The sequence below is a fragment of the Leucoraja erinacea genome, chromosome 21 (assembly GCF_028641065.1).
Source record: "Leucoraja erinacea ecotype New England chromosome 21, Leri_hhj_1, whole genome shotgun sequence".
NCBI lineage: Eukaryota > Metazoa > Chordata > Chondrichthyes > Rajiformes > Rajidae > Leucoraja > Leucoraja erinaceus.
This window is the reverse complement of record NC_073397.1, coordinates 36,639,431-36,667,121: the sequence shown is the minus strand read 5'-3', so window position 1 is coordinate 36,667,121 and position 27,691 is coordinate 36,639,431. Positions and strand designations below refer to the sequence as shown.

The 27,691-nt window shown below is 40.6% G+C and overlaps 1 protein-coding gene across 4 annotated transcripts in view; it reads right to left on the bottom strand.

Annotated features, from left to right (window-relative positions):
* Positions 1-4,554: 4,554 nt before the first annotated feature.
* The window catches only part of LOC129707543 (DNA (cytosine-5)-methyltransferase 3B-like), a 98,414-nt gene continuing 75,277 nt past the window's right edge, over positions 4,555-27,691 (bottom strand). For 3 of the 4 annotated variants that reach the window (XM_055652673.1, XM_055652675.1, XM_055652674.1), the window contains 5 exons: positions 23,178-23,326; positions 21,302-21,387; positions 15,866-15,935; positions 13,991-14,109; positions 4,555-8,813 (listed from right to left, as the gene is read on the bottom strand). In XM_055652673.1, coding sequence (XP_055508648.1) covers positions 8,672-8,813; positions 13,991-14,109; positions 15,866-15,935; positions 21,302-21,387; positions 23,178-23,326 — 566 coding nt within the window. In that variant the 3' untranslated portion in view covers positions 4,555-8,671. The remainder of the gene's footprint in view (positions 8,814-13,990; positions 14,110-15,865; positions 15,936-21,301; positions 21,388-23,177; positions 23,327-27,691) is intronic. The other variant, XM_055652676.1, reaches the window with a different exon arrangement.

Here is a 27,691-nt window from a genome sequence, read left to right as displayed (position 1 = left end):
CTTCCTGACCCGCTGAGTTACTCCAGCACGTTGTGCCATTTTTCCTACATCCTTCACGATGCTGACAAAATGCAGGTGGTTGTTGCGGCCTCCTCTCATATTACCTGCATTATTCATATTAGTAAGCTTCAATTGTGGTGTTAGTGTCATGATCAGACAGCCATGCCTTCTGGCTTTATGATATTATTTTCTCCACAAGGTTAATCTGGGTTCAATTGCTTGAATAGCTTCTGTACCAGAAATGCTGCCTTTTACATAACATCTGTTGCACAGAAATAGATTTTGTTCCCCAACAGGTCATTGGTGGTATTTTTATACTCCACATCACCAACCCCCTTTCACCCTTCCAGACTTGCATGCTCTACTTGCATCATGTTAATTCTGGCTACATGCTATTTGATCACATTTGGCACTTGCAACTGTTAATTGTATTTGTCTTATTAGGGTTGGGTCCATGGAATTTTAATACATGTGCTTGAGGTTTCACATTGCAGCTGTTGTGCAAGTTCCAAAACTCAAAGTCACCACAAGACACCAAAGAAAGGAAACTTAACGCCGGGGAAAGTTCTATTTTTCTCAAAATATGAAACGAAATCTGAAATGCAGAAAATGCTGGAAACACTCTCCAGGTTGGACTGCACCTATGGAAAATAAAATAGAGACAAAAGGAACTGCAGGTCAGTTTACAAAGGAAGACACCAGGTGCTGGCTTAACTCCGCAGGTCAGGCAGCATCTATACCAGCTGAATATAGACAAAAATGCTGGAGAAACTCAGCGGGTGAGGCAGCATCTATGGAGCGAAGGAATAGGTGACATTTCGGGTCGAGACCCTTCTTCAGACTGAGTTTAGTTTAGTTTGGACTCACAGCATGGAAACATGCCCTCCGGCCCAACAAGTTCATGCCGACTGTCGATCACCCGTTCACACTAGTGCGATGTTATCTCATTTACTCATTCACTTCCTGCACACTGGAGACAAATTACGGAGGCCAATTAACCTATAAACCCACTTGTCTTTGGGATGTGAGAAGAAACTGGAGCACCGGAGGAGTCAAGAGAGTCCTGTAATACATAGTACAGTAAACAATATAATAAACGAGAAAGAAAGTTCTGTGCGTGCATACACAAACTCACACATGGTCATGGAGAACATGCAAGCTCCACACAGACAGTACCCGAGGTCAGGATTGAACCGGGGTCTCTGGCACTGTGAGGCTGCAGCACTACCAGCTGCTCCAGTACTTTAGAAGAAAAGCAGAATTAGGTTGAAAATCTAACGAGGGACGGATTCCGACCCACAGCATCACCTCTTCCTTTTCTACAGAGATGCAGCCTGACCGCTGAGTTATTCCAACACTTTGTTTTTATTTTTGGTATAACCCAGCATCTGCATTTCCTTCCTACACAAGAGAGAAATCAACTTAGTTTTAAGTTGCAGGGAAGGTGTGGAGAGATGCCCAGAATGAAAAAAAATGTCTGAATAAGAATATGAATAGGTGAGACCAGCATTGCTGTGTACATAGATTGATGAGTTTCTGGTCCATGGGTTAATAGGGAGCCCACAAACTATTACATGAGCACTGATAAATGAGTGAAAATATGAAAAAGGAACATAAATTGCATGTGTCATCTGTCTCATGAGTTAGAAGAGGGAAATGAACACAAATGTTAAATGATTAGAGGAAATAAAAAACACAAATGATGAAATGAGGTGGCGCTAATACCAATAGATAAGATTTTATTTCAAAAAGGACACCTTACAGAAAATTAACAGAAGCTATAGGTGCATCAAATCCAGGACAAACAGACTCAGGAATAGCTGCTGGCGAATTCAAATCCACATCACTGACTAGAGAGAACGGACTTCCATCTGTATATAATGATAATACGTAGAATTTGTTTCCCCCCCCCCATCTTCGGGCGTTTCTTGTTTTTTGTGTAAAATTGTATGTATGCACTGAGTACGAGCAGCTTTCAGTTTCACTGTACATGTATAGTGACAATAAATGGCATATCTATCTATCTAAGAGAAAAAACATATAGTCGGAGTAAAATAAATAAGGACATCACCAATACACAAATTAAAGACAGAAATTGCTCCAAAGACACAAAATTAAAAAAAACACAATGTGAAAGAGAGAGCAGCGGCAGCTAATGCGCGCCAGCGTCCACTCTCCCTTCCGACAGCCATCTTGGACACAGACTAACATATTAACTTACACACAGGAAAAAAATCATCCCCCCACAGTGGTTACCACTGTGGGGGAAGGCACAATGTCCAGTCCCCATCCCCAGTTCACCCAAAGTCAGGGCTATTGAGGCCACCGCTATTGCCTCTACGGAGGCCCAATGTTCCTGGCCGTTCTCGCCGGGTGCTGTTGCCCCGGCGTCAGGAGAGTCCTCTCAGCGGCTGGGCCACCTGGAACGGCCGCTTCCTAGCTGGGGACCGCGGCTTCCGAAGCCGACAAGGCCGTGCCGGGTTGGAGCTCCCAGGCTCCTGATGTTAGTCGGCGCCGCCCGCTCCGCAGCTCACCGGAGCTCCAGCGCGTCGATCCAGCGTGGCGACCCAGGCAAGGCATCGCCCACTCCGCTCCGCGATAGCGCTTCAGCGCTGTGCCGCCAACGAAGCTGAGGTGCTGGGCGGTCCCCGCTTGAAACGGCGCTCCACGCCCGCTGGTAGGCCCACGAGGACGGGACAGCAGGGCAGCCCGGAGAAAAAGCTGCCTCAGCGACCAGGTAGGGACCTAGAAGTATAATTACCCCCTACCCCCCATATTAAAAAAACCATTTCTCGAACGGACAAAGCACAGGACTTACTAAAAACTTCAAAAAAAGTGATTTAAATGGACGGCTGCTGGTTAGCAACCGTTCCCCAAGATGGCTCCTCCTCCTAGACTGAGTTCATATCACAGGCATAGGTGGCAAGAAAAGTATTTGTTGCAAGATTCCCAGCACTCCTCTACCGACACACTTTGCCTCCTATTGCAAAGCAAATTTTGATCCAATTTGCCAACTTGCCCTGGATTCCAAGGGCCTGCATCTTTTGGATCATTCCTATGTGTGGGTCGTTCTAGAAGATGTTACTGAAGCCATGTAAACCACATCTATTCCCCTGCCCAAGTCAACACAGTTTGTTACTTCCTCAGGAAAATTCAATCAGATTGGTTAAACAAAATCTACCATTGACCAAGCTATGCTGCCTTTTACCGATTGTTCCTTCAAGAGAAGATAAACAGACTTGGCCTGTCCTCTTTGGAATTTAGAAGAATGAGAGATGATCTAATTGTAAAATGCTAGATCCAATAAGAGGTATGACAGGGTAGATGTTGTGAGTCTCAAATGTTTCAAGATTACGGGCTGGGCATTTAAAATTTAGAATCAAAGACTTTTTTCCTGCGGCAGAGAGTTATAGAAGTTCGGTCATTAGAAGTATTAAAAAGAGGGTGGATACATTTTTTGAAAGATTGTGTAATTGTGGATTATGGGGATCTATAACAGAGTAGGAATTGAGGCATGAAGTAGATCAGCTATGACTATACTGAAGAATGGGATTCACTGAAGGGGCGAGCTAGCCTGCTCCTGTACTATTTTCTTGTGCTCTTATATTACTTCAGCAAGTTATGGCATGCTCCCATAACTTTGAATATTTCCCAGTTATTTTTCCTTTACTGTTACTTTCTGCAAAGCAAGAAACAAAGAAGAACATAGAATTTGATATAAAAGACAGACACAAAATGCTGGAGTAACTCAGCGGGTCAGGCAGCCTCTCTGGAGAAGATCAACAAGTCAAGACTGTCTGAAAAGGGGTCGCGACCCAACAAATCACTTGTCCATTTTATCTAGAGATGCTGCCTGACCCGCTGAGTTACTCCAGCATTTTGTGTCTATCTTTGGTATAAACCAGCATCAGTATTTATACATTATAGAATTTGATACATCTCCTTTGTTGCTGTACTGGCTTAATTTGGACAAAGTTTACATTAAAACTCCAGGAAGTTGTTTAGAGATTGTTTAGATTGCAATGACAGCAAGGCATATTTAGCTTCAATATTATACACAATAAAATAAAAAAAGTAACATGTCTAATCTTGGTTGTAATGTGCTGTCAAAAGTTAAATCTACAAATCTCTAACATATACACTCTCTGCATTAAAACTAAGAACTTGAACCTGGGTTTTAATATGAATGAGTTTATCGATGGAGATTTTAACTCAAACAATCCATTTTATAAATTGTTTGAGTTATTGTTCTAAATCGTTCTTCATTTTAAACAAGTTAGCAATGATAATAACACTAGGGAGAATAATTTAATCCTAATATGTTAAATGTTTGTTAAATGACAATCATTTCCTGGCTTGATTTATGGAGTTGTGGAAATGGCAGCCTTCAGATTTAGTTCAGTTTTTTTTCCAGTTGTTCTTAACCTACCTACCGTTTAGGTTTTGTTGCAACGGTAATGAACTCTCAAAAAGTGTGCAATATTGAAGTGTGTGTGCTTTACATTTTTCAATATAAATTATTCCAATAAATTAAATCACCATTACACACAAGCGTAACAATGGGGATAATCATTTATTGTAAACAGATAAGCAGTGCTACAACTTGTACCTCGGAACTTGCGCACAAGGAACAGTTAAATTCTTTGTGTCATGTAGTAAAGTGAAAGTGATGAACATCAACACAACTTGTTCAAACACACATTGGTTGACAAAGGAAATTGTTTATATATCTAAATCAAATGAGAATCTTTTTAAAGTAATCTAAATTTCAAAGTGTTTTAATGCTGGTCATCACCATATTTTTGCTAGATGGCTCATTATAAACAAATGATGAAATAGAAACAATTCCACGTACAGTAGGCTGCACCCCATTATAAATGTAATAGATTGTAAACAGTGTTGATTTGAAAATACAAAGGGATAAATTCACATAGTTACACTGATGTTCATTTTGCATGTAATTTATGCTATAAAATATACACACTAATGGCACCATTTTAGGCACTGCCAAGAAATAAATCCTTAGACCTGACTTTTATCAAGATTTAGAAAGCTACCATGGCTAGTTTAAATAGTCACATCTTTTCAACGAATTTACTTGAAATAGATTATCCTCCAACTTTGTATGTGGATGTTAGATATAGACAGCAAGAATTTTAGAAATGCTATTGTTGAGCACTTCAAGACAAATAAAAAATAAACTCACATTTATTCATTATTAGAAATCATGGGAAAATATGATTGGACTTCAAAGAGATATTCAGAGCTGGTTTTAGAGTTGGGGAGTATTTAGTGTTGGCAGTTCTTCACAATCTAATATTGTACATTAAGTTTCATGCCATCTACTTATTAACGTGATTCATTTTATTAATTCCATAAAAAGGAATTTAAGCATTAGAAATGTTGTCTTCCTGTCTGATGATGGAGTTATGAAGTTCCTACTAAATGATGTTAAATGGTAAACATCACTTGGGGCTTCGCAGACTTTTAGTGCCTTTTTGGACATATTTATAATGAATTGTTTTCAGGTTATAAACATCTTCAACTCAACAGAATAAAATATAACACATCCTCATAGGATAAACACACAAGTTCAGGTGTTGAAAGTATCTCTTTGGCCACAATATTAGTTAAATGGCTGAAATGCTAATCTTTGCTATTCCAAATGAATCTTTTATGACTAATCTTGAGAAATGTTAAAAAAAGTATACATTTTAAATTGAGCTCCAGTGAATTTTAAGTGGATGCCCTAGCGACTGACGTCACTATTGATTACTGTTCAATTAAAGGAAAATATCCTTTACTTTTAAATGAGCATAATTCTATGCATGTTTACTTTAGCAAGGCTGGGAATGAGATGTTTAAAGCTTTGTCTGTATGGTTAGGGACGATTTTTATACCGGCAGCCACAGATGAGGTCAATCCTGATTTTGCTTAATGTACACATGTAATGTACTCCACAAATAAGTTGCTGGATAGTAACCAGGAACTAGACCAGTGCCTGACTTTCCTTTCCATAATTCATGGATTTTGTGGCTAACCATGATGTACAGCAATCTAAGCTCTGATAAACTAACCAATTCTGTTGTTACCACACAGTTAAAGCTGCGCTATGATTGCATTTGCATCTTTCTTTATTTTACTGTAATCACCAAAACCACAGATCAGTTAGTTTCCTATTGCCTTGCATTTAGTTAAAGCTGTCCTTTGATGCTAATAAAATTAGTGCATGATAGAAGAAACATTTCTAATGATATAATTCAAGGCAGAAATCCCAGTGCACAACTATTCACAATAGTAATGTAATTGCTTTGCCATTAAAAAAAAGGATTATCACCTTGTGCTTGTGTTCAAAGATACAAACAAAATTCCAGTATGTGAACCGTTAAAAAAAGCACCTGAATCCAAAGTAATTTACTTTTGGAAGTTTCTTTCCCTTGTCAGTTTTTCACTTCCCTTACCTTTCATAGGTATGGTCCTAAAGCAGCTAATTGGGCAACATGAATGATGGCAGGTTACTTGAGCATAAAGAAATTGTTGGCATCAAATCTAAGCTTTATTCTTTCTGCTGTCGACTAAAATTTCGAGCAGGAGGTAAGAACAGGAATTCTGGCCAAATTTGTGTCAGGGATTTGTAGATTTCTTTCAATATATTGATATGTGCTTTCTGATCATGACTGTAATGAGATTTTATATTTTTTAATTGAGTTACTGTTTTAACCTGTTCTACATTAGGAGAAAGAATTCACACCAAAGCCTAAATTCAGTTTAAATTCTATATTAAAAACCTGAAGTTTCTAATGTACCAAATATTGTTGTGGGTATCAAAGTGGGCAGCACAATCCAGTTGAGGTAAATTACTATCTAGAATAAATTACATTACATTTCTGGTTTTGTTTGTTGGTTAATGCTAACTTTTACTATTTTAAATGCAACGTTTAGTTTGAGTTAACTTAAAATATCATCATATTAAATCTGTTGGTATTTGTTTCGAAAAGCAGCTCTTTTGAAAGGATTGATACTGCTGACATGCATTACTTTCTAAATGAAACAGGTTAGAGAGAATTTAGCAGCGTGGCGTGTTAGAACACAGAGCCATGGTTAGAAAGGAAATATATTAAATTTGAAGCCATGGGGCCAAGGATGGGGAGTGGGGACTTTAGAGGTGATGCAAATAGCACTTAGGACTGAAACAAACTGTTGAATTAGGGGATAAGGCTCCTTTCCTGAAACCAATCTACCAATTGTTTCCATCCTGGTCATTGCTTCCCAGATTGATGGGTGATCCATTCCCAGATGATTTGTCATGGATAAATTATTGTCACATCTTTCTAAAGAATATTGGCATGCCCATGTAGATTTCTGATGCACTGGCGTGGTATATTATTATGACTGACAAGATGCACATTGATTGCTGTATTGTTTCATACTGGGAATTGTTTAACCTGACATCCTGGTGGTTAGAGCATTTTAGCAGAGGCCTGAAGGTTTGTAAAACTGAGCTGCTGAAAAAAAACTGCAACGTAAAATAAAATTGTCGTTGCATTTAACTCTGCAGCAGCTTTGGCTTAGTCACTCAATCAACTCTGCTATAGGAGAGCATACACTGTTAGAAGAAGAATGGAGAATCTTACAAAATATAGTTCAAAATATAAAATGTAACTTCTATATTTTAAGAGTAGAACTGTACTGCAGTCTTGAATTAAAAACCCTAAGTATTATCTTGACATGATGTTATTAATAATTACAGTGAACATTTAAAAATATTCAACATGAAGCAGCAACAAGAATATCACTTACTAATAAATTGTCGGAACTATTTCTTTGAGTGTGAACATGATTGTGAGGGAAGGTGACAGTACAGCTTCATCAGGTCACCCTCCCAATGCTGTTTATAAAAATTGCCTTGGTTTGAACTTAAATGGTTTTCCATCTTTATAATTTTTTTTTTGCTCATTTATACATCTGCAACCCTTGCTAAAATACAAAACATAAACAAATTTAACAATGTATCATGATTATTCACCAACTACACATACAACAGGTTACATGAAGAAAATACACTTTGCTGAAAAGTTAAAATATACTTGGAATACTGTTTAAACAGAACAACAACTTCAACATTTTGAACAATGATTTTAGACTCTGCTAGGTTGATCTTTTGTTAATAGGTCAAGACTTATTATCTGTCTACCAAAATCCAGCTGCTGATACTGTATGTATAGTAACAATAAAATACTATGTTGGAAATTTAGAAAAAAATAAGTTGAAAATCTAAAAGGTGGACAATAGCACCATCAAGAGATAAAAAGCCCTTAAATCCCATAATAAAACCGGCTACAAAGTACACTAGAAAACTGTGAAGTATAATCCTCACACTATTGTAAGAAAACTATAACTAAAAGTAGGAATTCTGGTTTCTTCCCATATAAAAGATGAGATTACAAAATCTAAAACAACTATAGTAGGCATGCTAGCTACCTACTCTGTCCTGAGTTGTGACTGTGAATAATGGCCACAGTATCGTAAATGTACAGCATGCAGCCTTCACAATAATGCCAAGCAAATATTTTGTGTCACAGTATACTGAAAACCAGTCTGGATTTGTTTCACTACTTGTTAGTTTCTAAGAGAGCACCGTAAGTTTCTGAAAGACCTATTATATGCTGCGTTATTCACAAGCAAAATAATCCTTCAGAGGTGCAAATAGGTGGCGAATGACAGGCACACTCCAAGACCTTCCAAGAAGTTTCTGCCGAGCTCCTCTCCCCATGTTCGACACATCTGTGTAGTGCACTGGAAAGCCAAAGATTCTGCAGGAAGAGAGCATAAAATATTTTCGTCAAATTATGGAATTATAATTAAAATTATCTATATTTTCAGTTTGGGCTTTTCTTTACAAATGTAACTGCAGCACCCTTTGTTTCAACCATCCACCGATGAAAAACCCTGTATCCACCTGATGGATTGAGCGGCTTGAGATATATCAGATTTAATCAGTCAGCAGGTAAAGCTTTCACTTGTTCCTCAACTTTTGTTGATACATATCGACATCTGACAATACCGTCTTGTTTCGCACAAAGGAATTCAGTATAACAGGTATGCAAGCTATGTGCTGGAAGCTGAAGATCCTGGTGGAACTGAAAGAGGTATCCATAACGTATACCCAATGCAATCGTCACATTTTTTTGCGCAGGCAAGCAATCCACCAACCATTCTTTAACTCCATTTACAAAAAAGGTTGTTCTGAACATAGCTGATGTCATTAGAGGCTTTCGGGAAAGTTCACAAGTACTTTGCTAGTGACTTGCCTGGGGGTGTCAAGCACAACATTTCTGTCTGCCAGTGAAGGAACTCTTAGACCCAACATCTGGTAAGTTTTGACTTGCCTATTCCAGCCTACAGACTGTTATTGATCTTCTATGTTATAATATTGTGACATATTTAATGAAACATTCACAAGGTCCAATATGATGGATGCACACCAGGGATAAACCGTTAAATATGAACAGAATGTGCTAAAAACATGGTGCAAATGTACCTCTTGATCACAAATATAAAAGCTAGTGCTACAAATAGGAACATAATATCACAAGGTTATTATAGAAAATAATGTGAGCAAATGACTGCAGGATTTCTGTCCCAAATCACCCTTCCATGTGTTCTGCCGAGCACAGCACAGAGGCTCAGATAGCTGGGCAAAAATATGAACACAGAGAGTCATAGAGCATGGAAACAGGCACTTCGGCCCAACTTGCCCATGCTGACCAAGATACTGATCCCACCTGCCTCCGCCCACATCATCAATCCTGGGTCAAGCTTTTCCTACATCATTCTTACTGCTGCTTTCCCCTTACATCCAAATGTACGTGGATTTAGTTGCACAGAATGGGTGCCACCTGGCATCACTTATACAAGGCTACGTGACGTAGCCTCTAACAGTAATAAAGATGCTGCAACACATAACACAGATAAAGAACATTTATATGACATTATTATTTAGGAACTTTATGAACAACATAAATCTAGTTACTGAGGCTGAATCATAATAGTCACAAAAAATATTTTATCCCAGAAAATATTTTCCCACATAGGTCACATTATGTGTAGTACAAGCGCTGACGATTTAGAGGTGATGTTTCTTCCTCAAAGGAAGAAAATACTAAAGATCACAGAAACAATAGACAATAGATGCAGGAGTAGGCCATTCGGCCCTTCGAGCCAGCACCGCCATTCAATGTGATCATGGCTGATCATCCCACAATCAGTACCCCGTTCCTGCCTTCTCCCTACATCCCTTGACTCTGCTATCTTTAAGAGCCCTATCTAGCTCTCTCTTGAAAGTATCCAGAGAACCGGCCTCCACCGCCTTCTGAGGCAGAGAATTCCACAGACTCACAACTCTTTGTGTGAAAAACTCTCTTATTATATTGGTTTATTCTGATCCTATAGGCTTTCCTTATATTCGATTAAATCAATTAGACAGACTATAACAGATTTTGTAACCAATAGGAAATCTTTGTGAAATGATGAGAAAATGCAGCAATCAGGCATGACCCCTGGAGAAAGAAATAACGTTCTCTTTTCAGATCAACTTTTCTTTTGCAATAGAGCACAGAAATCGGTTGATGGCATAATTATTTTACAAGCAAGTAAGTGCAAAGGTGGGCACAAATTTTGCAGTAGAATTGCACTGATAAACCAGATAAAGGGTCTGAAAAAGAGTCTCGACCCGAAACGTCACCCCTTCCTTCTCTCCAGAGATGCTGCTGGTCCCGCTGAGTTACTCCAGCCTTTTGTGTCTATCTAAAGAGATACATATCTGTACCCAAAACAGCTCTGTACACATGCAAATAAAGTACTTAGCATCTAAAGTATTTTTGTAAAAATTGTCCAAGTTGAATACACCTAACTATTGCTGGCTGCTACCAAGACTCTACTAACAAATGCCTGAATAACACTCATTCCATTACTTAATCCCAGGTCACACTTGTCCAGGCCCACTGGCTCAGCAAAAACCTAGAGCAAATAACCTTTTGTATAGTCAGGATCCATGAATAAAAGGTGGACATCGGACTTAAGATCTTCCATCTAGACGACCAATTTGGAAGAACCCACCAGCAGCTGATTTCACCATCCAATCAGCTTGGAAAAAGGAATAGGAGTCCAAGGACGTCCCAAATAAACATCTGGTGTCAGACCCCACCCTACCGGTCCCTGGCACCAATCTCCCAAGGAAGCAGTGGACGACGCTGAATAGATTCAGGACTGGACATGGCCCCTGCTTGGCCAGCCTTCACAAATGGGGCAGCAGTCCAACCCCACGGTGTGCTTGTGGAGAGCAGCAAACAATGCAACACATCATTGAAGCATGCCCTCAACAAAGACTCAAAAGAGGACTTGTCACCCTTCATACAGCAGATCAAGAGGCAACTGCTTGGCTAAAGGACTTTGCACTCGCTAAATAAATAAAATCGGACTTGAGAGAGAACATACCAACAAGAATAGGTCATATTCCAGATGCTAGCAAACCATTGCCTCATAAAAGTGGGCAACAATAGTGACAAAAGCTTTTCACTGTACCTCAATACAAGTGACGATAAACTAAACTGAACTTTTCTTCCTTCTGTAAATCTGGAGGTTATTTGTTGGTATATTTGCATGTGTATAATCCAGTAATCAGAATTACCAGAGGCGCAGAATATATTTTTATGATTTGCATTGTGTAATGTACATTGTAATAATGCAAATCATTTTACCTTGGAGCAATTTTCTCAAGATTATTTCTCTGATCACTTCACCTTCACCTGGCTCTCAGCTATTTGCCACGTCGCTTACCAGAAATGGCCCCAATGATACTTAACCTTGCTCCAGACAACTTGTTTAGTTTTTTTTAGTTTAGAGATACAGCGAGGAAACAGACCCTTCGACCCACCGAGTCCGCACCGACCCGCGATCCCTGCACATTAACATATCCTACACACCCGAGGGACAATTAGTGCAAAAAACAGGAAGCTGGACAAACTGGTTAAACGAGCTAGCTCAGTGCTGGAGGGGAGAGTGGACTCTGGGATGGATGTGCTCGAGAGGCGTATGAGGCGCAAGGTGCAGATTATCCTGAAAAACCCCGGGCATCCCCTCCATGTAACTCTGGAGAGTCAAAAAAGCACTCGGAACAACAACCTGCTCCTCTCCCTGCCCTGTAGAACGGAGCGGTTCAGGAGATCCTTCACCCCTGCAGCCATTAGATTTTATAATTCGGACCGCTAGGCTGTAGGGGGATGCATTTTTGCATTGTTTAATTGTTAATTATTGGCCTTTTTAAGTATTTATTGCTCTCAGATAATGTCAACATGGTAATTTATGTATTTTCTGTCTGCGTTCGTTTTGAATGTGTGGGTTTGTTGGCTGGGGGCTTCTGGACATCTGAATTTCCCTGAGGGGATCAATATAGTATTTATTATTATTATTATTATTATTTATTTATATTTAATCACGCATCCGGAATAATTTAAAAAAATCATTAGTTTACTCCAGAAAGAAATTGCACATTAGATGGTTTGCAGAGTAAAAGTTTAATTTTGATGAAACTTTAGCGTTTGTATAGTTCAGAGATACAGGCCCTTCGGCCCACTGAGTCCATGCCGACCATCAATCACCCGTTCACACAAACTCTACATTTTCCCGCTTTCTTATCCACTCACTACACACTTGGGGCAATTTTACAGAGGCCTACAAACCCGCACGCCTTTGGGATGAGGCTTGTGTAGTGAAGTCAGCCTTATCTTCACTACACAAAAATGTAATCTATTTTTCAGTTCCAGACAGCCATCTTGCAAGAAAAGATGAGGAAGACAGTTTCAATGGAGATCACCAAGTCAAGAACAGACCCCCCCCCCCCCCCCCCCCCCCCCCCCCCCCCACCCACCTGCCCCACACACACCCGCCCCACACACCCCCCCACACACACACACCCGCAACACACACCTGCAACACTTTACAACCAAGAAAACAGCATCGTGATTTTCCATAGCACGAGGCCGCATCAACTGAGCATGCATCAAAAAATACAAGTTGCACAAAAGTGTGTTTATTTATTTACCCCGTTTTGAAACAAATTCCATGAGAGCAATTTTTTTTCCCCTATCCAAATTGGGTGGTGGTTTGTGAATTCTGTACGGGTAAGTTTCCATTACTCGAAATAGCTCTCAAGGTTAACGGGGTCAAGGGATATGGGGAGAAAGCAGGGATGGGGTACTGATTTTGGATGATCAGCTGTGATCAGATTGAATGGCCTACTCCTGCACCTATGTTCTATGTTTCTACCCATTTTGGGGTCTCAATGAAGGTGGGTTGCAGTTTCGTTCCTGGGAGTAAGCATTCTTCAGCAGATCTTTTATCATTGGTTTCATGCAATTACTCTAGTGTAATAAGATAATTTCAAACCAGTTAAATATCCTCACTGTAACTGAAACAGATTTTTATATTGCTGTAAACACATTTATTATTAGTATACAAATTATTTTTTTTCTGATTGCAAGTTTCTACGACACGGATTATTTTCAGAACACTAATGCAATCAACAGCAGATCATAATATTCCATCACTATTGAGTTTTATTTGATGTGAATCACTTTAATCCAAAGACACAAAGTGCTGGATTAACTCAGCAGGTCAGGCAGCGTCTCTGGAGAATGTGGATAGGTGACGTTTTGGGTCAGGACCCCCTCGTCAGTCTCATGGTTACTGTTATCCACCTCTGATTTGAAACGCTGTGTTAAATAATATAAATGTCTGTGTTGAACTGTGATTCTCCTCATGGTATGTCCTTGATTCAAACTTGATTCAAGGTCAGATACTGAGTGGAGGACGACTATTTGATTAATGGGAGGAGCTGAAAGTAGGTTCAATGAAACTGAAATGGGGAGGAAAAACGAACTTGAAAATGGGTGTGAAAGAGGCATTTGATAGTAATTCTGGCAAGGCTCACCTCTCCAGTTCTGTACACCACAGAATGTCTTCCTTCCCATTCATGATAACTGGGAAATGTTGATCCTTGCCCTGCTTGATGGAGTTCGACCTTGTTGTTATGGTCCTAACTTTGCTAAACTGTAGAACATTGTAATAAAAAATGTCAGGGTCCATTTCACGAGATATCCAATTAAAATGTCAGTTTCAACACATTGCAAATAAAATATTTGCTCAATTTCACAATAGAATAGGTGTTTTATGTATATTCAAAATTCTCATGACTTTTAAAGCAACACATCCGGTCACCTTGAAAAATGTAATATTAGGCAGACAGGACCTCCTCTAAACAAATCATGCTGACTATCCCTGATCAATTCCTCAGAATCATTACCAATCATTACCCTACCAATGATGTTAGACCTTACTTATCCCTACAGTTTTCTTGCCTAAAGATTCAAAATTCACTGTTTTCAAAGCACCCGACAACTCTGCTGCAGCTGTTGAGGGTTTGAAAGTTTCTATCAGAACTCCTTTATCTCCTCCTCTGCCAGTAGTGGCCGGGGATACATCTCTTTAGGTCCTGGGGATTTAATCTCCTTCCGGCTCATTCACAATTTTGTACCTAATTTGTTGATGAAGGAAGTCTGTTGGAGCTGAAGTGCATCAGGAGAGATTGAGAAAACAATGATGGAGGCCACCTCAATCAGTTTATATGACCCTTTAGGACCTTACAAATGCCTTTGATTCCATCTATCAACAGGAACTTATGCAATGCCCTTTACAAATCTGGCAGTCCACAGAAATACTCCTCCATTCTATGCCTACAATGTATCTAACGTGTCGTTATCTCCAAGTTGCAAGCTCAGTTTGACTAAAGGTTCCAGAACAAACCAACAGTGTCAGAACAAGAGCAGAACACAGGAAGAATTCAATGAGTCAAGCAGCAGCTGTGGAGGGAAAATGTGTACGTTGATGTTTCAAGTTGGGACCCAGTATCAGGACTGAGAAGGAACAGGAAAGCTTGCAGCAGTACATCGGGGCAGGTCTATGTGATAGGTGTAACCAGATAGGGTGGTGATGATGCCAACTGGTTTCAGTAGAAATCTTGCAAGTATCAAAGGAAAGAAGTATATATTTTTTTAATGCTAAACTCCAAGCCAACAAGCTGAGAACACAATTTAATGACAGCAATCAGCTTCACTTGGAATCAATTTTCTAATTCAGAATCAATAGCTGAGGAGATTTATAATTGATTTATTTTCCCAAAATAATTAAATACGAAACTCTTAGGGAATTTCACTTGTCATGTTTCCTAATCAGGAAATACATATTACAAGTGCAGAGTAATTATACAGGGAATGGGATGATGATTGGTACAGGAGCCTGGAATATCTGGACTGCATGCACCATAGAGCCTTCAGTGGCATTTACAGAATCTTTGGAATTTCATATCCATTTACTGAAATTGAAAAATGTGACCAATGTGAATGACCTCAGTGCCTTCAGCAAAGGAGGGGGAAGAATACGCAAAGCTAAAAACTTATATTAACTTATTATATTGATAGTTTAGTTTACTTTAGTTTAGTTAGTTTTGAGGTACAGTACGAAACAGGCCCTTCGGCCCATCGAGTCCACCCTGACCAACCATCCCCGTACACTTCCACTATCAAACACACTAGGGACAATTTACGATTTTTACCGCAGCCAATTAACCCACATACCTGTACATCCTTGGAGAACAATCCCAAAACATTTCTGTTGAACAACTACTGCCAGTGAGAGAGAGGACATGGTAATACAGTGATCCTTAAAATGAAAATCGCCCCAGGTACCAGAAAGATCTAGTAAAGGTACATTTAACTGAGTAAATGATGAAAGCATGTACAGAGCTTACCTTTGCTATCCTACCATGCTCAAGGCAGTGCTGCAGTTCCAGTTTATCTGCTGAAGAAGCAACCAGGGGCCTGAGAAAGTGGAAAATCTGACTTCAGTGCCAAATATTCCATGCATTTTCTCAATCATGCATTTTTAACCAATGCAGAAACTTTTTCTTTTTGTTATAAAACAAGACTAATCACAATAACAGCGAAAATATGATGCTGGCTAATCAAACGACAACATACTTCTTTATGGAGAAATGTAACAAAAGTAATAAAAACTGATTTTAATGACGTCACACGAACGAACTAATAAAAGATCAAAAGACGGGACAGACAAACAGGCAACAAAAAGAGCATTTAGAGAATAAACGTCATAGCCCCAGCCCATCACAAGGTATTTTACTGATGATGAACAGTATATAGACTTGGTATAGTCACTGGCGCAAGTGATTACAGCAGGCAGTTTGTGCAAACCCAGCTCCCACAAACAATAACGAGGTGTTGATGGGAACCATAGGATCTTTGACATCCTCATAAAAAAGCAGGCTCAACATCAATTTAATATCTCAGCTATGAGTAGGCACCTCTGATAGTTCAGTGTTCTCTCGGGTTTTGCAGCTGAGATGTTTTTGTTCCAAGTCTCCAGAGAGAGACATGACTTATGATTCAGAAGGCCCATAGGCAAAATAACCAGACGAACAGTGCAAGACACACAGTGCCTTTTTATTATAAAGGTGGTGGGAAGTGCACTGTAGTTACCAGCTGTAGTGGAGTTCTTGCAAGAAAAAAAGCAATAGTAATATATTCAAATAAATCCCACTGGGCGAATCTTGGGGAAGATATTGCTGCAGCAGTACATTTAAATTAACTACAATTAAATGAACACAGGCATCCCTGGGATACAAACACCCGATTTACGGGCACCCCTACATATGGACAAGCTCCCACAACATTGTTAAATTAAAATATGCCCAACCTAGGTACATACATTCGTTCCTACAAAATGTCAGATCTAGTTTCCTCTCTCGACCTTTAGTAATTGTTCTTTCTTATCAGTCTTCTGTGCTTTGGATGCCATTTATTACAATACTGCGGAGGTATGGTCATCATAGGGGGTGATTGTGGTTTATTTTCCAACTTACGGATAAAACTGACCTGCCCACCTCTGTAAAGATGGACTCCCAATGTTGCCTGGGAGCGGCCTGTACTATTCACTATTAAAGTGCTGATTCTTGACAAAAATAGCATCAGAGTATCATTCAGTAGAGATGGGAACCATTAGCTCCATGCTACGTATGCTATTTCTTTGAAAACTTTAGACTTTAGAAACACAGTGTAGAAACAGGCCCTTCAGTCCACCAAGTCCATGCCGACCAGTCATTGACCCATACACTAATACTATCCTACACACTAGGGACAATTTACAGACTCCAATTCATATACAAAACCTACACGTTTTTGGAGTGTGGGAGGAAACAGGAGCAGCCGGAGGAATCCCAGTGTGTTTTTTGTATATTTATATTGCCATTCACGTGCCAAAAAATATGCACGTCATCACTTTAACACAGTTCTTTCCAAATAATTATTTTAAAAGTAGTTTCTTTGTTTGTGTACATCTAGTGTTACAACTAAACAATTTACATCATGCCAAACTTATTTTTCTACTTGAACTAAACAAATGATTTTTCTATTCTCCATGAACTCAAGTCTATGATGGTCATGCACATATTTTTAAGACCAAAACACAGTAGCTACTGGAAATCTGAAACGAAAAACTCAGTAAAAGCTCAGTAGGTCAGTCTGCAACAATGGAGATAAAAGACTTGCTTCTCTCTCTCTCCACAAAACCTTCCTGAGCAGTGAGCATTTCCAACGCTGCCTTTAGCTTTTTTGTGCTGCCTTTATATACTTAGTTTCATGCTTTGAAACCGAACATATGTCTGGCATCATTATTCATTCTTGCTCAATGTGAAAAATATGATGCATTCAAAAGATCATGATCAAGATCATCTTAAATAATACTTTTACATGAAACCTAGAGATTAAAATGTTTCCATTTGATACAAGAAAATCAACCCAATGCAATTTTCAAGCCTGGAAATGACTACGAGTCATTTGATGGAATGTACCATAAATAAAGTGAGATTACCCTTTCTGTTCTTCAAGAAATATAAATCCAATTAAAGGAAAGAGATTATTGCCTTCAATAATTTAGTGACATAGGAAATCTGGTGAAAGCATACAAAGATCTGCACTTGTTACTTTACCTCCCCCCTTGACTCCATCCAAGGACCTAAACAGTCTTTCCAGGTGCAGCAGAGGTTCACCTGCACCTCCTCCAACCTCATCTATTGCATCCGCTGCTCTAGGTGTCAGCTGCTCCGCATCAGTGAGACCAAGCGTAGACCAACACCTCCGCTCAGTTCGCAATAACCAACCTGATCTCCCGGTGGCTCAGCACTTCAACTACCCCTCCCATTCCGAATCCGACCTTTCTGTCCTGGGCCTCCTCCATGGCCAGAGTGAGTCCCACGCAAATTGGAGGAGCAGCACCTCATATTTCGCTTGGGCAGTTTACACCCCAGCGGTATGAACATTGACTTCCCCAATTTCAGGTAGTCCTTGCTTTCTCCCTGTTTCCCCTCCCCTCCCCAGCTCTCCCACAGCCCACTGTCTCCGCCTCTTCCTTTCTTCTTCCCACCCCCACATCAGTCTGAAGAAGGGTCTCGACCCGAAACGTCACCTATTCCTTTGCTCCATAGATGCTGCCTCACCCGCTGAGTTTCTCCAGCATTTTTATCTACCGTTGATTTTACCAGCATCTGCAGACCCTTCTTAAACAAACATCTGCATAAATCAGTAATTTCTGAATTATTGAATTATATACTCACTAAAGTATAATACTATGAATTTATCAGATTAATTTAAAACACTTCTTAAAATTAAAATGTCCACTTATTATTGAATTGAAGTATGTCTCAACTATATGACTGCATGAAGTTTTCTAAAGATCCTACAAAAAGTACAAGCTAAATGCTTTAGACTCGTGCCAGAATACCCACCACACCACGCTTCACATGAACCTTAAAATACTTGGTGGCACACCACATACACTGTCAATGCATGTGGATTTAGAGAGTTCAGTTCCAATGGGAATAGTGCAGGATCACACCATCCATGAGTGCAGTCAATTCCTATCATTGTCACTTTTTTAATCAGAGATGTGAGAATGAGTAGGAAATAATCAAAGTCCTTGTTCCAGTGAGATTTCCTTCAGAAAATCAGGCTGGGGCCAGTGTGCAGCACAGGAAACACACTTGGTTTTGAAAAATGACAGAAATCTAAAAAACAGGAAATGGCCAGACACTCTCTCAAGCTTGTTGCCGTGTTGAAGATCATGGCTGATCTCTGACCTTACTCCATATACCCAATATTTCTTCAATACCTTTGGTATCAAATATCACCCAACTTCATATTTACCATTAATACCTGACCCAGGATCAAGTACTATCATCAGAAGGGTCATAGACTCTTACTGTGTAGAAACAGGCCCTTCGGCCCAACTTATCCATGCCGACCAAGATGCCCCGTGTTCCAAATTTTTACCATATTCTACATATTTCATATTGACTCTTGGAAGGCCTGGTTCTAGTTTGAATGTGTCTGTGATATTAATATTGACAGTCAAAGTACTCTAATCATTGATTATATTGATGTTCACATTGGTATTAACAATGGTTGTGATTTGCAGGCTAGAGAGAAAATCTGTAGTTCGGATTGTTTATTTTTGTTGAGAGAGTTTACTGTTGCAATTTGGGAAAATGATCACTTTCTACACATTATGTACAGATCAAGCCCTTCCAGATCAACGGGGATGAAAACAAAACCTTGCTCATCTCCACCAGAGCACTGTGCTTGTTCTCAGTGACAGAAGAACTTTGCCGATTAGCTAGATGTGATTGTTTTAATTTCCAATGAGACCTCTCTGCCATCTTCCACATGGATCTTTACAGCTGCCAGGAAACAAAATCCTCCTTCCAGTTAGTTCTAAATTCAGCCTCAAAACCCGGTGGCGCAAGAACACAGGACAGCAGCCAACATAGGTTTAAAATTGTAACGAATAATAAGGCTCATCATCAGAGATCCACACCGCCTGGACACACTCTCATCTCGCTGCTACCGTCGGGAAGAAGGTACAGGAGTCTGAAAACCATGCACTCCAGGTTCAATTACAGCCTCCTTCCCAACAACCATCAGACTCTTGAACCACCCTGCACAGCCCTATCTCAACTGTATTAAACCACTGTGAAATTCTCTGCCGCAGAAGGCAGTGGAGGACAATTCACTGGATGTTTTCAAGAGAGAGTTCGATATGGCTCTTAGGGCTAACGGAATCAAGGGAGATAGGGAGAAAGCAGGAACAGGGTACTGATTTTGGATGATCAGCTATGATCACATTGAATGGCGGTGCTGGCTCACAGGGCCGAATGGCCTACTCCTGCACCTATTTTCTATGGTTGTGCTATGTGTGTTGCTATTTGTACTATTGTGGTATAGCTGACTTAGAACAACAAATAATTTGTGATATATTTATTATGGTTGTGGTTTCATCTAATGTGTCTGTAAAACAGCAGCAAGTAAGAATTTCATTGTTCCAATTCATGTCCAGGGCAATGACAAATATACTCGACTCCTGAATACTTGCCAGGTTGGAGAGCTCTGCTAACAGTATTAACAAATAATTACTGAGTACAATTGTATCTTGCCAATCATTTGGTGGAAGATAACTACTGGAAACTGGTTCACACGTGTTAAATTAATGCACAGGGAATGTCATGCAAAAAGGTTTCATCTACCAATACTACTAAAATGTACCATTTGTGCTTTCATTCATTTGATGAATGGTTGATCAAAGCTCCTGGAAAATATAATATTGCACCAAATACAGACGGCCAAGTACAAGTTTATTTGTGCAAAATCACAAATCTGCAGATGCTTGAAATCTAAAATAAAAAATATAAAATGTTGTAAACACTCAACAGGCCACGTGGGCTGGGAGATTACAACCTTCACGTGGTCCGCCCTGTTTCGACGAATGCAATCAACCTGGCGTGCACAATCAAATAAGATCAAATAGAACAAGCTGTCCAACATCTTTAGGCTGTGCACGCCATACGCAAGAAGAAGAGAGAGAAACAGAGTTAATGCCACAGGATAATGACTGTCCTTTGAAACTGTACCATTGGATGGTCATCGAGCTGAATAGACAATCCTGTTTCTCACACTCTTTAAGATGTCTGACCTGCCAAGTATTTACTGCAATTTCTGTTTTATTTCAGGGTTATTAATATATCAGATTAGTTATAGTCATCACGCAAAGCATTTGATATCAACTAGCAATTGAACAATAGCTAGACAAAATTACTCTACTAGAACAAAACACATCTAACCTGTTCATTCCTGGTAAGTTTCCCCAAAAGTAGCGAGCCCGGTGGGCAGCAGACACGTCGATTGCATCGATCATAACTGGGTTACACTGGGAGAGAAGAGGGAAAGACTTAATGTTGAAGCAAATACAGGTTACAAAATGCTGGCTGTCTTTTTAGTTTTAGTTTTAGTCTTTAGTTTTAGAGATACAGTGGACTGGACTTCAGCCCATCGAGTCCATGCCGACCACATTAACACTACTATACACACACTATGGAGAATTTTTTACATTTATACCAAGCCAATTAACCTAAAAACCTGTACGTCTTTGGAGTGTGGGAGGAAACTGAAGGCCAGTTTGCTGGATACTTTCAAGAGAGAGCTGGATAGGGCTCTTAAAGATAGCGGAGTCAGGGGATATGGGGAGAAGGCAGGAAAGGGGTATTGATTGGGGATGATCAGCCATGATCACATTGAATGGCGTTGCTGGCTCGATGGGCCGAATGGCCTGCTCCTGCACCTATTGTCTATCTCGGAGAAAGCCCACAGGTCACGGGGAGAACGTACAAACTCCGTACAGACAAGCACCCATAGTCAGGATCGAACCTGGGTCTCTGGCGCTGTAAGGCAGTGGTTGTACCGCTATGCCACTGTGCCGTCCCTATCCACACTATTAATTGGTAAATTCCTGATTCACATTTTGCTGGTGTACTCTGATGAAAAATCTTGGTTGTGCCAATGTCTTAAGCCAGGGGTTCCCAACCTTTTTTGTCCCGTTTACCCCCGGCAACTTTAATAGCACACAACAATGTTATTTCACTTATTTATGAACAACTGATGATGAACAGATACCGGTATACCAGAACCAAACACAGTCAGTCAATGAGAAAAGATATGTACAAATCCAGAATCAACAAATTTACCCCGTGCGTAGGCGAGATTTACTCCCCTGGAAGTAAATTTACTTCAGGTTGGGGACCCTTGTCCTAGAGCTTTAGTTATGTTTTGCAATAGTAGCCAGAGATGGCGAAATGGCTGTTCAAAAGACAATAGGTGCAGGAATAGGCCATTCGGCCCTTCGGCTTTTGAGACAAAAGAGCATTGACCTGAACCCGCTAACTCTGTCTCTTCACAGGTGCTGGTTGACCAACACAATGTCTGGAGAATTTTCTGTTTTCATCTCAGATTTTCTGCATCTTTTCCATGCCTCTGACAAAACCTTTAGCCAATTTTGTAAATGTGTAGGGAAAGGCACAACCATCCATTTTTCATTTATTTTTGCCGTTGGGACAGAAATAATTCCGTCAAAGGCATTTCTGCAAGTTTTCTTCATTAATAAGAGAACCACAAACAATGAGACAGAAGAGATTCACCAGGATGTTCCCTGGGCTTAAGTTATTGGGAGGCTGGGACTTCTTTTTTTGGAGTCTAGGTGGCTGAGGGGTGACCTTTTTAAGGCATACAAGATCATGAGGGCTTGGATAAAGTAAATACTCACAATCTTTTTCCCAGGGTAGAGGGTTCAAAAACTGAGGGCAAACACTCAAGGTGAGAGAGGAGAGATTTAAGAAGGACCTTAGGGGTAACATTTTCTCTCTAAGGGCAGCCTGTATCTGGATTGAGCTGCAGAGGAATCTGTAGAACTAGGTACAATTACGACTTTTAGAAGACATTTCGACAGATAGGGTTTAGAAGACCATGGGCCAAATGCAGGCAAATGGGACAAGCCCAATATGCCAACTTGGTCGGCATGGAACAGATTGGGCCGAAGGGCTTGTTTCTGTGTGGTACAGCTCAATGAGTCTATGATGGACTACACAGTGTTGTAGTGAGATTCACATGATGAATGACATTGAGAAAAGGTCAGAAACAATATAACCCACCACATTCAATTCCTACCTCCAAGAAACGTGAGATGTCCCTTTTATCATTGACACCCATGGCAACAACATTCTCAAATAACCAGAAGAAAGGCCTGTCTTCCCACTCTTTTGGTCTGGTGTCATGAAGCAGTCGATAAAATTCAAAGAAAAGTCTTCCTGTGCCCTCTATAACAAAGCACAAACAAAACCACAATGATGAGTAACACATGTATGAAGTTGATTCATGCAAAAGGCATCAATCCACTCTTCATTAACACTTTTGTTCATCCCAATTAGCATCAATGAGCACGAGATATTTGTAGAACATAGAATAGTACAACATAGGAACTGGTACTTCAGCCCACAACGTCTGTGCCGAACATGATGCCAAGTTCAAGTCATTTCCTCTGGCTGCAAGTGCTTCCTCTACTCCCTGTATATCCACATGCCTATCCAAAAGCCATTTAAATGCCACTACCGTCCGTTCTGCCACCACCCACAATCCCTGGCAGTGCATTCCAGGCACCCATCACTCTCTGTGTAAAAAAACTTGCCCCGAACATCTAATTTAAACTTTGCCCATCTCACCTGTTTGGGGGGGAACTTCCGGAGGGGATTTCAAGTGCGCCCTCATTATTCTGTCCGGATTAAAGGAGGTGTCATGAAATTGGTGGTGGGCCTGTCTAATATCTCACGCACCATGTACATTAATTATCAATCTGTTATGAATGGTTTTATTCTATGATAATATCTCAGTAAGTGCAGCATGGTGGCGCAGCGGTAGAGCTGCAGCCTCACAGCGCCAGAGACCCGGGTTCAATCCTGACTACGGGTGCTGTCTGTACGGAGTTTGTACATTCTCCCCGTGACCTGTGTGGGTTTTCTCCGAGATTTTTGATTTCCTTCCGCACTCCAGGTTTGTAGGTTAATTTGGCTTGATAAATGTTTTAAAAAATTGTCCCTAGTGTGTGTAGGGTAGTGTTGGTGTGCGGGGATCGCTGGTCGGTGCAGACTCGGTTGTCCAAGGGGCCTATTTCCCGTGCTGTATCTCTAATCTAAACAAAATAATTGCTAATCTAATGATAAAGTCGAAGGTGGCAGGTTGCATATAGTATTGGAGTATGAACAGTAACTTGAGAGGATCACCAGCCAGCCTATCATATCTCCAGGACCAAGAAGCTATTCTGTCAGAGTGAGGCCCCAGATACATTGGAGGAACAGCACCTCATATCTCACTTGGGCAGTATGAACGGTAATTTCTCGCATTTCAATTAATTCCTGCATTCCCTCTCTCCCTCCACGCCCTTCCCCACCAACCAGTTCCACTGTTTGCATCCTTGTACCCCTCTTGTTATCACACCTTCCACAGCCAACAATGGACCATTGTGGGCTCCGCCTTTCCTCAGGTCATCTGTTGCTGGCCCTGATTCGTTCCGGCCGTTTCTCGCCTCCAGTTTAATTTCCCCCTCCACCTCCTCCCCTCTACTTTCAGTCTGAAGGAGGGTTCCAACCCGAAACATCACCTACAGAGGGCGGTGGAGGCAGGTTCTCTGGATACTTTCAAGAGACAGCTAGATAGGGCTCTTAAAGATAGCGGAGTCAGGGGATATGGGGAGAAGGCAGGAACGGGGTACTGATTGGGGATGATCAGCCATGATCCCATTGAATGGCGGTGCTGGCTCGAAGGGCCGAATGGCCTACTCCTGCACCCATTGTCTATTCTTTTTCTCCAGAGATGATGCCTGACCTGCTGAGTTACACCAGTTTTTTGTGTCTATCTTCAGTGAAAACCAGCATCTTCTGTTCCTTCCTACACAAGCTATTCTGTGCAGCAACCAGAAAGCTTCTGGACAGCACCAGCAAGTTCTCCCACAACTTCTTTAAGCTTTTCAGCAGTACTGGCTTTTTGCCTGGTGGCTAGGGGCATTTAGTGCTGAAAGAGATCAGAAAGGGGTGTATATTTGTGATGGACAAAGTCTGGAAAAGGAAAAAAAGCATAGGAGATTTTACCTGATGGTTCCAGGCAGTAAGATGGTGGGATACATTGAAAGAGTACAGATTGCTGACAGCCTTGGAGGTGCAGGCTCTCAGAACCGCAGCCTTGTAACACAGAGTGACGTAGCTGCGGAAGTTAAGGCTTCCAACACACACGAGTGAGAGAGAAAGGGAGACATCAGAAAATGGAGCAAAGAGAGACACAAAGAAAGGGAGCCATCTAGAAAAAGAGATAAAGGAAGAGAGTGATGAAGGCAGGCATCAAGGGTGAGAGAAGGCAGATCACACATTATCCGGGAAGGGACATTTTTTAAAACAGATGGCTGTGAAATTCCAGGCCAAAGATAGACACAAAATAGCAGGTGTACATATCATCGGGAAAGTGGAATAAGATATAACATTCAGAAGAACAAATGTACATAAATATATAAGGATCAACTCCAAACCACATACATTGTAAGGTGGTTTGTAACTCTGGTTGGAATTTTTTTTTATATGACAATTTGTAATGTTTTTTTTTTTTCCAGCTGCATGCTTAGCAGAGAAAGAAGTAATTGAAACATACTTATTGAAGTAAGGTCAGTTATGAATGATAACCTTATAGATTTCATATTTGCACTGTTAGTCTACAGTGGGTGATATACTGATCCTGTGGAGTTTCTGGATATGCCACATTCATATAAGCAATAGCAAATAAAAACTGGAAGCGCACTGAAAATACTCACAAATTTCAGCGAAACCACTTCTACTAAAAGCAACCGTCGAGCCGAGTTGCGTTTGAGTGATATTTGTTTGACAACAGGAGTTTTGGACTATCATCTTGACACATGGATATTAAAGGTCAAATTCTTGCTATCTTTTCTGTGCAATTATAGAACCACATAATCCAAATAACTGAACGCTCAAACTCACTGCGACACCTCATGCCTTTAAAAGGTAACAACATTCCGTGTGGGCTGGAGAAAGAGAGGTGGTTCTTTCAGACTAACGTTACGACAAGATGCATTCGCTATCAGCGACTGTTTACACGGTGATAATGAACAATGGCACTGGCAGAAATAGTGGCCAAAAGACAAACCCTCCAAATCTCGGTTTCATAACGGTTTGTGCATTGCCTTTTGCATGTCCCTCCAGATCACAAATGCACAATAGATTGCATTTCCAATGTGTTCTATTGACCTGTGGTTGAGGAATCCAGGAAGTTGCACAGCAGAGGAGCACAATCAGCCCGTTGAATCTGCGCTGAGCAATCCCAAAAGTGCTATTCCCTGCAACATTTTAACCACTTAATATTTAATCAATTCCCTTTCTGCTCCAGCACCGTGCATTCCGTTTATCTTTCGCCTTTCTTCCGCTCAAAAATGCACCTTTGTATTAAAGTGCATCTGTCCATTCCACCAGCCCATTCCATGACATCTTGCCCATTCACCCCTCTCCTTTCACTCTGGCCACCGAGACGAAGGTGCAGGAGTCTGAAAACTATGACCACCAGGTTGAGGAACTACCAACTCCCCCCAACTACCAACAAGCTCTTGAACACTACAAACACCAACTAAACCTCGAACTGTGACCAAATTGGCTGCGCTCGTGTCTTAGCACCGGCCTGGCCAATCTGGCTATCCGCGCCAGGCAGAAGAGGGCTTTGCCCGAGCCAGATGCTTGCCCCTTTACCCCGCGGGGTTGTATAGTAGTTATTAGAATATCTGTAACATCGTTGTTTGATGATTTTGTAACATGGACACAACTGTATGTCACCATGATTTTGTTTTTTTTTGGTTTTTATATCTTGTTGAAATTAAATAAATTATTTTTTGATACAAACAAAAAGGGTCTTAGCGCTTTTGTTATGTTTTGCACTAACGTTGGGGATTTTATTTAACGAGTTTTTGTGTGTTTGTTTTACTATGTTATCTATGAGGCCTGTTAAGCTGCAGCAAATAAGAATGCCATTGTTCCATCTCAGTAAACATGACAATTAAACAGGCTGGAGTCTTGCCTTGACCTCCTCAACCTTTATCACACATTGAAACTTGGTGTAACACGAATGTTTACATTTTTTCCCTGGGTATAAAATACTACGGCATTATTTTAATAGTTGCTGCGGTGCCAGGTCCCAGGGACATCACTGCCATTTACCTCCTCTCAATTAAAAAAACAATTAACCATGCACGAATTGAAAACCAAAAATACTGGAAATACGTACCCAGAAGGTCACAAAGCTGAAAAGTTTGCTATATTTCTCACTCCATAGATACTGTCTGACCCGTGAGTATTTTCAACATTTTCTTTCAGATTTTTAGTGCCTGCTTTTTGTTTACTTTCATAGGGAAGCCAGTCATCTATCATTTCAAGAAAAGTCCCAACCCAAAATGTTGTCTGTCTATTACCTCTACAGATGCTGCCTGACCCACTGAGTTCCTCCAGCACTTTGGGTCTTGTGCTGGATTCCAGCATCTGCAGTTCCTTGTCTTCCTATCATTGCAGCCCAATTAGTCCTGCAGTTACCTGTGATCTGCCTACATATTTGCTCCTCGAATTCCCAATCCTACTCAAATA